Here is a 13,728-nt window from a genome sequence, read left to right as displayed (position 1 = left end):
AACTTGAAAGTATTTTCTACCTTATAGGAATAGTCTCGAGTATGAGAAAGGAGCAACTGATTTTGGTTATGGGTCAGCTAGGAGATTGGGAGATCCTCCAAATATGTTTTGTCCATGTATTGATTGCCAAAATCTGTGCCATCAACGAATAGCCACAATAGTAGATCATCTGGTGATTAGGGGTATTGACATGATGTACAAGAGGTGATGATCCAACTTCGGAATTTGAAGCTTATGAATTGTTTAGAGCTGCTTTCTTTGATGGTGATGACAATCCACAACCCCAGAATGACAATGCAGATCAGAGTGACAATGCAGATCAGCATGAAGAAGATTTAGAATTTATGAAAAAGTTGAAAGATGTTGAGACGCCACTCTACTCCTGCTGTTCTAAGTACAGTAAAGTGTCTGCTATCATGGGGTTGTACCATATTAAAGTTAAGAGTGGGATGTCAGAAAATTAGTTTGATCAGCTTCTAAAGATGCTTGACGACATGCTACCTGGAGATAACGTCCTTCCAACATCAACATATGCGATGAATAAGTTCTTGAAGGTATTTGGTTTTGGTTATGAGAACATTCACGCATGCAAGAATGATTGCATTCTTTATCGGAAGCAGTACAAGGATATGACAAGCTGCCCTAGATGTAGTGCTTCAAGATGGGAGATGGATAAGCATACAAGCGAGAAAAAGACAGGGATTCCAGCTAAGGTTCTTAAATATTTCCCGATAAAGGACAGATTCAGAAGGATGTATAGATCAAAAAGGATGGCAGAGGATCTATGTTGGCATTTCAGTAATGCTTCAGAAGATGGAATGATGCGGCACCCCGTGGATTTTATAACTTGGGCTCAGGTTAATGATAAATGGCCACAGTTTGCGTCTGACTCGAGAAATCTTCGACTTGGCTTGTGTACTGATGGGATGAATCCTTTTGCGAGTCAAAACACCAGGTATAGTACATGGCCCGTGTTTCTTGTGAACTACAACATGGCACCTACATTGTGTATGAAGGCTGAGAATATAATGCTCACTCTATTGATACCTGGTCCAACTGCACCGAGCAACAACATCGACGTGTATCTTCAACCGTTGATAGAAAATCTACAGGATTTGTGGAATAAAGGTGTGGACGTTTATGATGCCTTCGCAAAGGAAACTTTTAATCTTAGAGCTATTTTACTGTGGACAATCAGTGACTATCCTGGTTTGGGGACATTGGCAGGTTGTAAAGTTAAAGGTAAACAAGCGTGTAATGTTTGTGGCAAGGATAAACCTTTTAGGTGGCTTAAGTTTAGTAGAAAACATGTCTACTTAAGCAATAGGATAAGACTCCCTGGGCATCCTTACAGACGCAAACGTGGTTGGTTTGACAACACGATAGAAGAAAGGACTGCATGTAGAATTCAAACAGGGGTTGAGATATATGAGCATTTGAAAGACTTTAGGAATGATTTTGGTAGAGCTTTAGATAAGAAAAGTAAAAGAAAGAGGTCTGATTTGTGTGAAGATGATGAACTTTCAGAAGATGAATATGATGAAGACAGTTATCAATGGAGGTGGAAGAAGTGTTCTATTTTATTCGATCTTGATTATTGGAAGGTTAGCATATTTTCTATATAAAATTTATATAAAACAATAGATAACTTTAGTTCTTTACCATTATCTAACTTAGATCTTTGTCTCCATGTCTTAGGATATGCTTGTTCGTCACAACATTGATGTAATGCACGTTGAGAAAAACGTGTCTGATGCCTTGTTGTCCCTTCTTATGCATAGTGCTAAATCTAAAGATGGCTTAAAGGCATGGCAAGATTTAAAAGATATGGGTATTCGGGAATCATTACACGCACAAGTATGTGGGAAGAGAAACTACTTACCACCTGCTGCTTATTGGCTTTCCAAGACAGAAAAAAGAGGTTCTGTAAGAGGTTGTCTGAGTTCAGAGGACCAGATGGGTATTATGCGAATATCGCAAACTGTGTTTCAGTTGATCCTCCTACAATTGGTGGCTTGAAGTCTCATGATCACCATGTGTTACTACAAAACTTGTTACTTGTGGCTTTAAGAGTACTGCTGCCAACTGGACCTAGGATTGCAGTGACTAGAATATGCAACTTCTTCAATCGATTGTGTCAACGTGTGATAGACCCAAAGAAGTTTATATTGTTGGAGGTTGAGGTTATTGAGTCATTGTGCCAAATAGAGAGGTTCTTTCCTCCTTCCATGTTTGATATCATGTTCCATCTTCCTATTCATCTAGCAAGGGAGACACGGTTGGGTGGGCCGGTCCATTTTAGATGGATGTATCCTCTCGAGAGGTATTGGGTAATGTTTTTTAAAATCTCTTTTAATTATTTGATGTGATGAAAACTGACACTTATTTGTTTGATATGTAGGTATATGAAAACCCTGAAGTCATATGTTAAGAATTATGCAAGACCAGAAGCTTGTATGGCTGAGGAATACATGGCAGGAGAATGCATTGCCTTTTGTTTGGAGTTTCTAAAGTCTTCTGTACCAGTTCTAGGAGCTGCAGTCCGTAATGAAGATCTTGATCCAGATGAGCACATCCTCGAAGGTCGTCCAATTAACAAGTCTAAACCAATTGTACGTACAGAGAAAGAGCGGGAGATAGCGCATAGATATGTTCTGATGAACACAACAATGTTTACTCCAATGTTGAGTAAGTGAATCAACATTTTCTTTCCTTGTTTTCATGTTTCACTTTTACAAATATCTATGTAACACTTTTGAAACAATTTGGTCATTTTTATATAGTATGCACTTGGAAGAATTACAAGCTAAGGATGTGCACTACAGAAGAAATGAAACTCTTTTATGGAAATTGCATGGAGAGAAGTTTACGAAATGGATTAAAGAGAAGGTATGCAGTTAGATAAAGATACACATCTTATTATAATTTCGACTATCTAAATTATCTCTAAATACTTGTTTTTCTTCTGAGTTTTCACTAGATCCCAAGTAACTCAAAAGACCATTCTAAGCAGCTAAGGTGGTTAGCCTTTGGACCAAGACAAGAAGCTCAGACATTTAAGAAGCTCAGATACCAATGATTTAAAACGGAAGACTCAGAACAGTGGATTATCCTACGAAGCGTTCACCATGTGTCGATCTAGTGCAAGAGATACAAATCATAAGGCGGACATTGTGACGTACTATGGAGTTATAGAAGATATCATCTTGTTGGACTACCACATGTTCCAGATCCCACTGTTCAAGTGTAGATGGGCAAACAAAGGGAATGGTGTGAAGGAAGAAGACGGTTTTACGCTTGTCAACTTGCATATAAACCAGTCTGCATTTCGACAAGATCCATATATTATGTCGTCTCAAGCAAAACAAGTTTTTTATTCCCAAGAAGATGACTCATCCCCTTGGTATGTAGTTATGAAAGCGCCACCAAGGGGTTATCATGAGTTGGAGACAGATGGAGAGACTTTTGCACCACCATCATGCAATCAGCAGTTTGAAGATTTGTTGAATCAGTCTTCTGATGATGATGAGAGTTACTGTGTTATAGGCTTAGTAGTGAAGGATTAGTAGATATAGGCTTAGTAGTTAGTATTTATCAGTAATGATCTACAAATTGTGGCTAAGTTTTTTCCTTCTTGTTTTGTTTGCAGAAAACATGACTAAAATAACCACTCCTAAGAAAACCAGACGTAGCAAGCGTCAACAAGGCATTGAGGTTACACCTCTTGAGGTGAAAACAGCCAAGAGATTGAGGAAAAATGCTAAACCAGTAGAAGATGAACATTCCGAACAACAACAAGGAACTGAATTAGAAGCTGAACCACCAATAGAAGAAGAATCTGAACCAGTATTAGAAGGAATAGAGAAAGCTGTACCATCATCTGAAGAACCTGAAGTAGAAGGAGTAGAGAAAGAGATTGAGAAAGACGCTGAACAAAATGGAGAAGATCAAGAAGCTGAACAACATGAAACTGCAGGAAATTCACATGAAGAGTGTTTAACAGAACAATCAAAGAAGAAGAAGAGGAGAACTAGAGCCTATAACACAGTGGCTAAGAGCCATGAGGACAAAGTAGATGTTTAATTTAACAGCCTCGGTGACCATGTTGGGAAGGGATCAGTTACACTTTCATCTTTTCTTGGAGCTCTTGTAAGGGAACATGTACCAATACTTATGGATGATTAGAGGCACTTGGATGAAAAGACAAAGGATACAATGTGGGAAGAGATTCAGGTACAAATGTTATTTGCTTTTTTACTTTGTGTTTTACTTTATGGTGTGAACAAGTTTTTATGATAACATTGGATAAATTGTTGTAGGGGAGGTTCAATTTGACAGAAGAATGGCAAAAGAGTTCAGTGCTAACGCAAATGGGGTGCTCATGGAGGGCTACTAAGTCTAGGCTAGTTCGAAAACTGCATGCTACATGGAGCAAGGAAGATATACGAAATTTGAAACCAAGCAACATTCCCAGTGAATCAGCATGGTTCAAGTGGGTGAAGAGTAGGACTAGTCAATCTTTCAAGGTTTGCTTTCAAGAACATTATTTAGTTATGTTCGGTTTTTTATATCTAATATATTGGAATGACTTTTATAGGAACGAAGTGATCGGTACAGGTCTTTGAGGAGAAAGCAGATTCCACACACAACTAGTCGCAAAGGAATGGTTCGCCTTGCTCATGAAATGGTATGTCTATGTTATGATGAATTGTATTCGTGAGTTATATCCTATAAATAGTGACTGTGATTACTTCTTAATAATAAATAATTTATTTGGTACTTGTAGAAGAAAAAGGCATCTGACCCGAGTAAGATTACTAGAAGCAAGATCTGGATAGCTAGGCATACCCATGCAGATGGAAGACCTGTTAAACCACAGTTTGAACAAACATTTGTAAGAAGTTCTTAAACTCATCTGTTAATTTTACTCGGTAATGTATATTGATGCATTAACAAATTTTTAAACTAGGAACAAATTAAATCGCTTGAAAGTGAGATAGGCTCAAACTCCAATGTTAGTCTTAAGGAAGATGCTGTGAGTCAAATTCTAGGGAAAGATAAGAGTGGAAGAGTCAGAGGAAGCTGAGGCATCCTAACAGACCGGTAGACATGGGCAGAGGGGGAACTGCTACCAAGCTAGCATTCTTACAGGCCAGAGATGCACATGTGCAGAAGATTGAAGCTAGACAAGTAGAACTGGTGAGCGAGATTGCTGATTTGAAACACATGGTTCGTGACTTAACTAAAGAGAAAAGGGTAAGTTTAATATTCAAATGTGGTGTTCATTTCCTGGTAAGATGTACTATTGAAAATATTATGGTTTGTATATTCTCAGAGACAACAGGATGATGGTGCATATTCGGACACCACTGATAAGAACAAAGAAGGACCAAGGTGTCAGATACTTGATTTGTATTTAGAGGAAGATTTTGTTGTTGCTGAGGGAGAACTATGCTCTCTTCAACCAAGTTACAAGATTGGTCGTACGCCTATTGGTCCTGATCCAGCAGCTATACTTGTGACCTTTGTATCAAATAAAAATGCATCTCTATGGAGGCCTACACAAACTGTCAACTCGATTGGCCAGGCTCTGGGAACCAAAATTTTATGGCCATTTGATAAGATAATTTTGGACATTATGGACTCCTCAACTGGAAACAAGGGCGCTGATGCATTGGTAAAGTTCTTATGTTATAGTTTGCATGTTTATGGTAATATATAAATGCTTATTGGTTAGGTGACACATGAATTATGTTTTTGCATGACTTGTTTAGGCCACAACCTTAATGGAAAATAGATTACAACTTGTTGATTGGAATTTGGGTGGTGAGGTAGTTGCTGAGGCACATATGATTTCAACTGACCCTAAACAGTTGGTGAATAAAATTCCTTTGGGTCCGAATGCTGCGATGGTGAATATTGTAAAAGTGATTAACAAAGATGCTTTCCTATGGAGACCACCAAGTGAAGAAATTTCTGTGATGGGTGATGCACTGTTTGAAAACATAGCATGGCCGCTTACTAAGCTGTTTAAGAATAAGAAACATGGAATGGAGGATGCAGAATCTGATAGTGAATCAGATGTTAATAAAGAAGGATCAATTCCTAACAGAGCAGGAGCATAAAATTCTAATGGAGCAGGATCATCAATTTATAAAGGAGCAGGAACAACAAGTTCTAATGGAGCAAGAACATCAGGTTCTAAAGGAGTAGAACCAGCTAAAGGATCATCATCTAAGGTAAAACTCTATACATCTGTGTTTTACATGATGTGTTGTATATTTGTGTGATTGTGATTAAGTACTTTATGCAATTTAATTTGTAGAGTGCAAGTAACTGCTCCAACAATTGCAACTTAGCTAAGAAGAAATGCTTCTTCATAGATTGCATTGGATCGGGAAAAACAGTGGAAGAAGGCCGAGTTTGTTCAACCAATTCAAACGACATTGTCCACTGCATTCCATTGGGTCCAAATGCCAGCAAAGTTTGGGTTGACGTCTGTAAGATTGGGGATGCACGAGTATGGAGACAAACTTCTTAATTTGAGATTGTTGCTGATGCATTAGGTACTATTGTTGCTTGGCCTAATGACAACATTGTTTATATGTGAACCATTCTTTTATGGATTAATTGTGTTGGGTAGTGGAACTTGTTTGGCTAGTAGAACTTCTTGTATTTGTACTTGTGGAACCTTTCTCTTGTATTTCACGATTGTGGCTATATGAACTTTTTTCTTTAGATATTGTTGGTTTGACAAATGACAGGATGTTTATCTAATAAACAAAATATAACATAGCTAATTAATATAAGAAAAACAAAATCTGGGATACAATAAAAATAATAATACAAAACAAATGCTATGAAACAATAAATAATAACGAAGATTAATTGCTATTATAAAGTATACAATAGCAATAAAGTAAACGCAATCTAAAAGATAACCAATATAGCATAAGGTAAAACCGCTATGTAAAGTACCATATCTATTATAACAGGCGCAGACATAGCGTTTGTTATAACGCTATGCTTTCCTGTTATAGCGTTTTCCGGATGCTATATATGTAACATTTTCCTGTAGTGTATTTTGATTGTTTAAAAATTGAATATCAACCCGACCACCAACCTGACCTGCTACTCGATCACTTTTATCCTGTGGTACCTCGAGTTGTTCTTGGTTCTATTCTTATTTTCTTGTTACCTGATCCCCTACTCGATCCGTTACACGATTGCTTGCATCGTGTAGCCTGGTCGTGTAGTTCTTTATTTCGTTCTTTTTATTTCTGTTCATTTTAGGTTGTTAGAAAAAAACACCCCACTATTGCTTGGCTTGATTGGCATTGATTTGATTGCATCCTATCTCCTATCATACAACCATTTGGAATGGTAACCCTTTTGTTGTGAATTCGGATGAACAAAATAAGAAAGCTTTGAAAAGAAAAAACAGAGTGTTCTTGAGGCGAATACCTTTGTCTAGGGTTTATATTATTAATCTGATGAACAACCTTACAAACCCCTTAGTCTCCTTATATATGCCTCAAAAAACCCGATATAATAGGAAATAAAAGATCTTGTGAATCTTCTAGAATCTATTACACCGTACAGGCGGCTGCGCCACCTACACCCCCAAAACCTAACCCTAAGTTGCCTTGAGTTGGTCTCTACAAAAGCCCAGTAAAAGCCCAGTAAAGTCCAGTAAAAGTCTTGTACGCCTTACACAGTCTTGTACATCTTTGTAGACGTCTTCAGAGATTTCAAGTCACTTTACAACAAACTTCACCTTGACGACAAAATCTCATTGACTTCAACTTCAACTCCTTGTTAGCTTTTGGGGGAAACCTTTTGTCTTCATCTAGCAATGAAAGACCTGGAGCAAATCCAAGCAGTGCTTGAACTTCTCCATGGTGACAGGCTTGGTCAACATATCAGCTGCATTCTCAGACGTGTGCACCTTCTACAGTAAAATCATACCAGAAACCGATAACTCTTTGATCTTGTGATATCTTACCTCAATGTGCTTCGTCCTACCATGATACACTTGATTCTTAGCCAGATATAAAACACTCAATACCCAATTCCATTACAAGTCCTCTAACCCATAATGCCTCCTTAGCTGCCTCTCCCATTGCCATGTACTCGACTTCAGTGGTTGACATTACAACTATAGACTGCAACACAGACCTCCAACTTATAGGTGCCCCAGCAAGAGTAAATACATACCGTGTAGTAGACCTCCTATCATAAAGATCACCTGGATAATCTGAATCAACGAAACCCACAACTTCTGCCTTGCACTCATGTCCTCCAAACATGAGACCACGATCTGTAGAACCCTTCAAATACCTGAGAATCCATTTCAATGCATTCCAGTGCTCCCTCCCAGGTTTAGACATGTACTTACTGACTTGACTAACAACTTGATCCAAATCTGGCCTTGGGCAAACCATCGCATACATAAGACAACCAATTGCACTAGCATAAGGAACTTTTGCCATGTTTTTGATCTCCTCATCAGAAATAGGGCACTGACGTGCTGAGAGCTTGAAGTTATTCGCCAGAGGAGTAGACACAGGGTTTGCATTCTTCATGTCAAACCTTTAAAGTATCTTTTCTATTTAGCTTCTCTGAGATAACCACAATCTCTGAGAACTCCTATCCCTGCAAATCTCCATCCGAAGAATATTCTTTGCAGCACCAAGATCTTTCATCTCAAACTCTCCTCCAAGTATTCCTTTCAACTCAACAATATCATCCATATTGCTACTAGCAATGAGCATATCATCAACATACAACAACAAAAATATGGGAGAATTGTTACCAACATTCTTCACATAAATACAACAGTCATACTCACATCTCTGGTACTCTATGTGCAACATGTACGTATCAAAATGTTTGTACCACTGTCTAGGAGCCTGCTTTAGCCCGTATAAAGATATTTTCAGTCTTCATACAAGCGCCTCCTCTCCGAACTTGACAAACCATTCATGTTGCTCCATATAGATCTCTTTTCCTCTAAATTACCATAGGGAAATGCTGTCTTCACATCCATCTGCTCAAGATGTAAATACCAACAAGCTACCAGTCCCAACACAACACGGATGGAAGTGTGTCAAACTACAGGGGAGAAAATCTCGTCATAATTAACCCCTGCCCTCTGTGAGTACCCTTTCGCTACTAGTCTCGCCTTGAAAGTCACAACTTCCTTCTCAGAGACTCCTGTTTTCCTCTTGAAGACCCATTTGCAACCAATTGCTTTTTTCCCATTTGGAAGTGTTATAAGCTCCCATGTTTGATTCTTGTTCAGACTAACTGTCTTCTCTGTCATAGCAGCAATCCATTCTTCCTTTTCAGGACTGTTAATAGCTTCAGGATCATTTGTACCAATCATCAGAGTATAGCTAGCCATATCTTCATACCCATATCTGACAGGTGCCTTCACTACATGTTTTTCCTTGGTTGCAGCCAAACTCCCCTCTGTACGTATCTGATTACCCTATTTCCCCACTTTAGGAGACTGCTCCACCTCAGGAGCTCGCTCATCTGCTTCCGCTGCTGGTCTAGCTTCCCTAGACTCCTCTTCATCCTCCGCTATATCTGAACCAGTATCAGCCTCAATGGTTACAGGAACTCGTTCTGAACTCGCCTGTAGCAGCATGTATTGCTCATCAAATACAACATTTCGGCTGATCACTCTTTTCTTAGCCTCAGGATCCAATAACTTGAAACTTTTCACGCCTTTCTCAAATCCCAGAAAAACGCATTTATTGGACTTCGAATCCAGCTTTGACCTTTCGTCGTTGGGAACCAACACATAAGCTGGACATCCAAAGATTCTCAAGTTTGATAGATCAATGTCTACCCCAGTCCATACCTCTTCAGCAATCTTTCCTTCTAAAGAAACCCTTGGCGATCTATTGATGAGGTAGACCGCCATGTATACTGCTTCAGCCCAGAAGATCTTTGGGAGTCCTGCATTCAACCGCAAACACCTTGCTTTCTACACAATAGAACGATTTATCCTTTCACTTATACCGTTATGTTGTGGTGTTTTCCGCACTGTAAAGTGCCCGTGAATACCCTGCTCCTCACATAGCTTATGAAGCTCTCCATTAGTATACTCAATACCATTATCAGACCTCATATACTTCATCTTCCTCCCTGTTTGGTTTTCCACTTCAGCCTTCCAAATCTTAAATTTCTCAAAAAAACTTAAGATTTTTGCCTCATGAAGTAAACCCAAACCTTCTTCGAAAAATCATCTATAAAGATGACATAATATATGATTCCTCCTAATGAATGTTCTTGTATAGGCCCCCACACATTATAATGTACATAGTCTAAATGAATCTTTGTGGTGTGTAGACATGTCTTGAAAGATGCCTTGGACTGCTTCCCCATCAAGCAGTTTCTACAAAACTCCATCTTACAATTCGTTAAACCATCCAGAGGACCTCTCTTGTGAAGTTCAGACAAACCATGCTCTCCAATATGCCCCAATCGCATATGACATAGAGCTATGTTATATGATTCAGTTACCACGCCTGCAGCTCCAGCTATAGCCACATTTCCAAGTAATTGACAAACACTCCCTGCTGTGAGCTGACTCTTCATCAACACTATATCTCCTTTGCGTACATTCACACAGTTATCATCATCAGTTTCGAACCTGAATCCTTCCTTGTGAAGTGAACCAAGAAATATCAGATTCTTCTTCACTACTAGAAGATGCCTCACTTCAGTTAAAATCCTGATAGTGCCATCATGCATCCGAAATTTGATCTGTCCAATACCAGCAACGCTGCAGCTTCTATAGTCAGCCATTCCAACAGTTCCAAAATTTCCAGCCTGATACATGTAAAACCAATGCTTGTTTAATGTCATGTGGAATGATCAGCCTGTATTAAGTATCCAAGAATCTGTGTGATTGCTTGTAGTCACTGCCTATACAAGTCCATAATACAAACACATGCCTAAAACACAAACCAACCGTTAATTTCACAATCCCACCATTGGACACAAAGCCTATAGCACCATGAACCTCCATACCAAATTTCAGCCAAATCAGACTCCGTTTCATCCTGCAAATGTTGCTTCAAAGTAGCCATCTCGAACTAGTCCGCACAGCCCATCTGCAAGTGTTGGTGTCAACCATAATGGTGTCGAACAACACCAATCCATAAATCATGATCAAAGCCTTCCTTCAAGCTCCTTCTCGCCGCAAATCCCAAATCCGCTACAATCATCGATTCTTTACTCAATCTAACACTAAAACAGCACAACTTACCTGGATAACAGCCATGAGAAAGCCTCCTTATCTCTCTCAATCCACCTCCAAGCTCAAATCCTTCTCCTTACACATTAAGAGGATGGATCTCCTTTCTCCTCCTTCCAAGTGAGAGCACCACAACTCTCTCCCCTTCTCTCCTTTAGAACCACCAAAACAGATCCCTTTGCTCCTCTGGACCCTCCTCAAGGCTCCCTTTACTCTTAGGATCAAACTCACAATCACTCTCTCTCTTTCTCCTCCTCTCCTAAAAGCAACCAAAGACCACCCTCTTCGCCCCAAGAGAGGATGCTCGTTCCCCTTTAAAATGAGACAAAGGGTTTCCAAACTTAAACCAAGCTAAACCGGACGATTATGAAAACAAACCGACCAACCACCAATTTAGTGGTGTCGATAGACACCCACCCAAAAATGGATTCAGGATGTTACAATTCTTCCCCACTAACAAAAGATTCGTCCTCGAGTCTGACAACACCGCACTCCCAACTATAAAACATTTCTACTGTCGCAATGGTTCACATCACAATCTGACCCAACGGTCCATAACACCCTGACCCCCACCGGTCATCCCATCCGGACCCCACCGTTCAACACCATCCTGACCCCTACTGGTCCACACAATCCTGACCCCACTGGTTAACAAAGTCCTGACCCCCACTAGTCCATGCAATCCTGACCCCACCGGTCAATAAAGTCCTGACCCCACCGGTCAACACTAAATTCGGGATTGAATCACCATCGACCCCGACATCTTCATTCGGTCATTATGCTTATTCAGACGTCCTAGACATTATCTGCTCCCAACTCATCCACTCTCAGGTCAAAACATTTGAGTCATACTGATCTCTCTCTTAGACAAACGTCCTCGAGCCATACCATTTCACTCTTGGATCGTCACCCTCAAGTAGTTGGTACCAGGGGAACCACCATCTCCTCCGGAGAACCACTATCTCCCATGAGAACCACCATCTTCTCTGCCGCTCTCAGGGCCCATCACCCCTCAAGTTATCGGTATATAGAGGAACCACCATCCCCTCAGGAGAACCACCATCTCCTTATGAGTTTTTCAGAACCCACCGTTCCTAGAGCAAACAGTCTCGACGTCACTAACCACTTCCCGACAAGAATTACCTCCCGTAGTCCGCGTAAAACATCGCAATGTCATACTAACCACCATATACTCCTTCCCAAAAAAACTCACCTCCACCTTGGCCAATCCTGGGTAACACTCCAAACATTTCAATTACTTTGGATGTTCACACACACTCTTTCCAAAAATAGACAAGTTCTAACTATTCATAAAACTTTCTATTTTTTAGAAACTTTCTAAATATGAAAACTTTCCATTTATAGAAATCTTGAACTATTTTTCTAGACAAGTCTATTTCCATTACAAAGACTATCCTAGAACCGTATACGCTATGGTACCAAACTGAAATGATCGCACCCGGATTCCTAATCCTCACACAGGATCCATAGGAAACGATCTCATCAGAATCCCATAATTCCGACGAGACAACCAGGGTAGAAATCACTTCTTAAAAGAACTCCCACAATTACACCAAACCCAACCTCATCTAGTTACTCAGTCGCACAACCAACCACCCCTAGCAACCGAGTAACAAGAGAGGTGGGCTGAAATATTTGATTTCGTCCAGCCACGGACAACACTTCCCCACAAGTAATCCAATTCGATATCAACTCCTCTAGTATCGAACGGCACCTCCACTTAGTGTCGAATGTCACTTATCTCACCACTTGCGAACCAACACACATGGTGTTGATCGACACTCTCCTAGTGTCGGTTGACACCAACGCCCACGAAATGATTTCCATCGATCTCCACTCATCCAAATTTAACTCCAGCTGTCCTCCCCCGACACCCCTATCTTACCACAAAACTGTCTATATGAGACCACAATACAAACACTTGACTAAAACACAAACCAACCGTTGATTTCATAATCCTGTCGTTGGATACGAAGCCAATAGCACCACGAAGCTTCCTACCAAATTTCAGCCAAATCCGACTCTGTTTCATTTTCAAATGTTGATTTGAAGTAGCCATCATGAACCAGTCTGCGCAGCCCATCTGCAAGTGTTGGTGGCGAACGACATTAAACTTGAAATCACGATCAAAGCCTTCCTGCAAACTTCGTCTCGCCGCAAATTCCTAATCCGCTACAATCATCGATTCTCTACTCAAATCTAACACTAAAACAACACGACTTACCTGGATAACAACCATGAGAAAGCGTCCTTATCTCTCTCAATCAACCACCAAGCTCAAATCCTTCTCCCTATACATCAAGAGGATGGATCTCCTTTCTCCAACTTCCAAGTGAGAGCACCACAACTCTCTCCCCTTCTCTTTTCTAGAACCACCAAAACAGATCCCTCTGCTCCTCTTGACCCTCCTCAAGGCTCCCTTTGCTCTTAGGATC

At 40.1% G+C, this 13,728-nt stretch overlaps 1 protein-coding gene across 1 annotated transcript; it reads left to right on the top strand.

Moving 5' to 3' along the window:
* Positions 483-2,696, top strand: LOC104709444. The gene is made up of 4 exons (XM_010426058.1): positions 483-1,604; positions 1,699-1,921; positions 1,993-2,323; positions 2,402-2,696. The coding sequence occupies exons 1-4, from the start codon at positions 483-485 to the stop codon at positions 2,694-2,696; spliced, it is 1,971 nt and encodes a 656-aa protein (XP_010424360.1).

Source organism: Camelina sativa, chromosome 8 (genome assembly GCF_000633955.1).
Source record: "Camelina sativa cultivar DH55 chromosome 8, Cs, whole genome shotgun sequence".
In the NCBI taxonomy this organism is placed as follows: domain Eukaryota; kingdom Viridiplantae; phylum Streptophyta; class Magnoliopsida; order Brassicales; family Brassicaceae; genus Camelina; species Camelina sativa.
The sequence above is the reverse complement of the archived record's forward strand: the minus strand, read 5'-3'. Positions and strand labels throughout refer to the sequence as shown.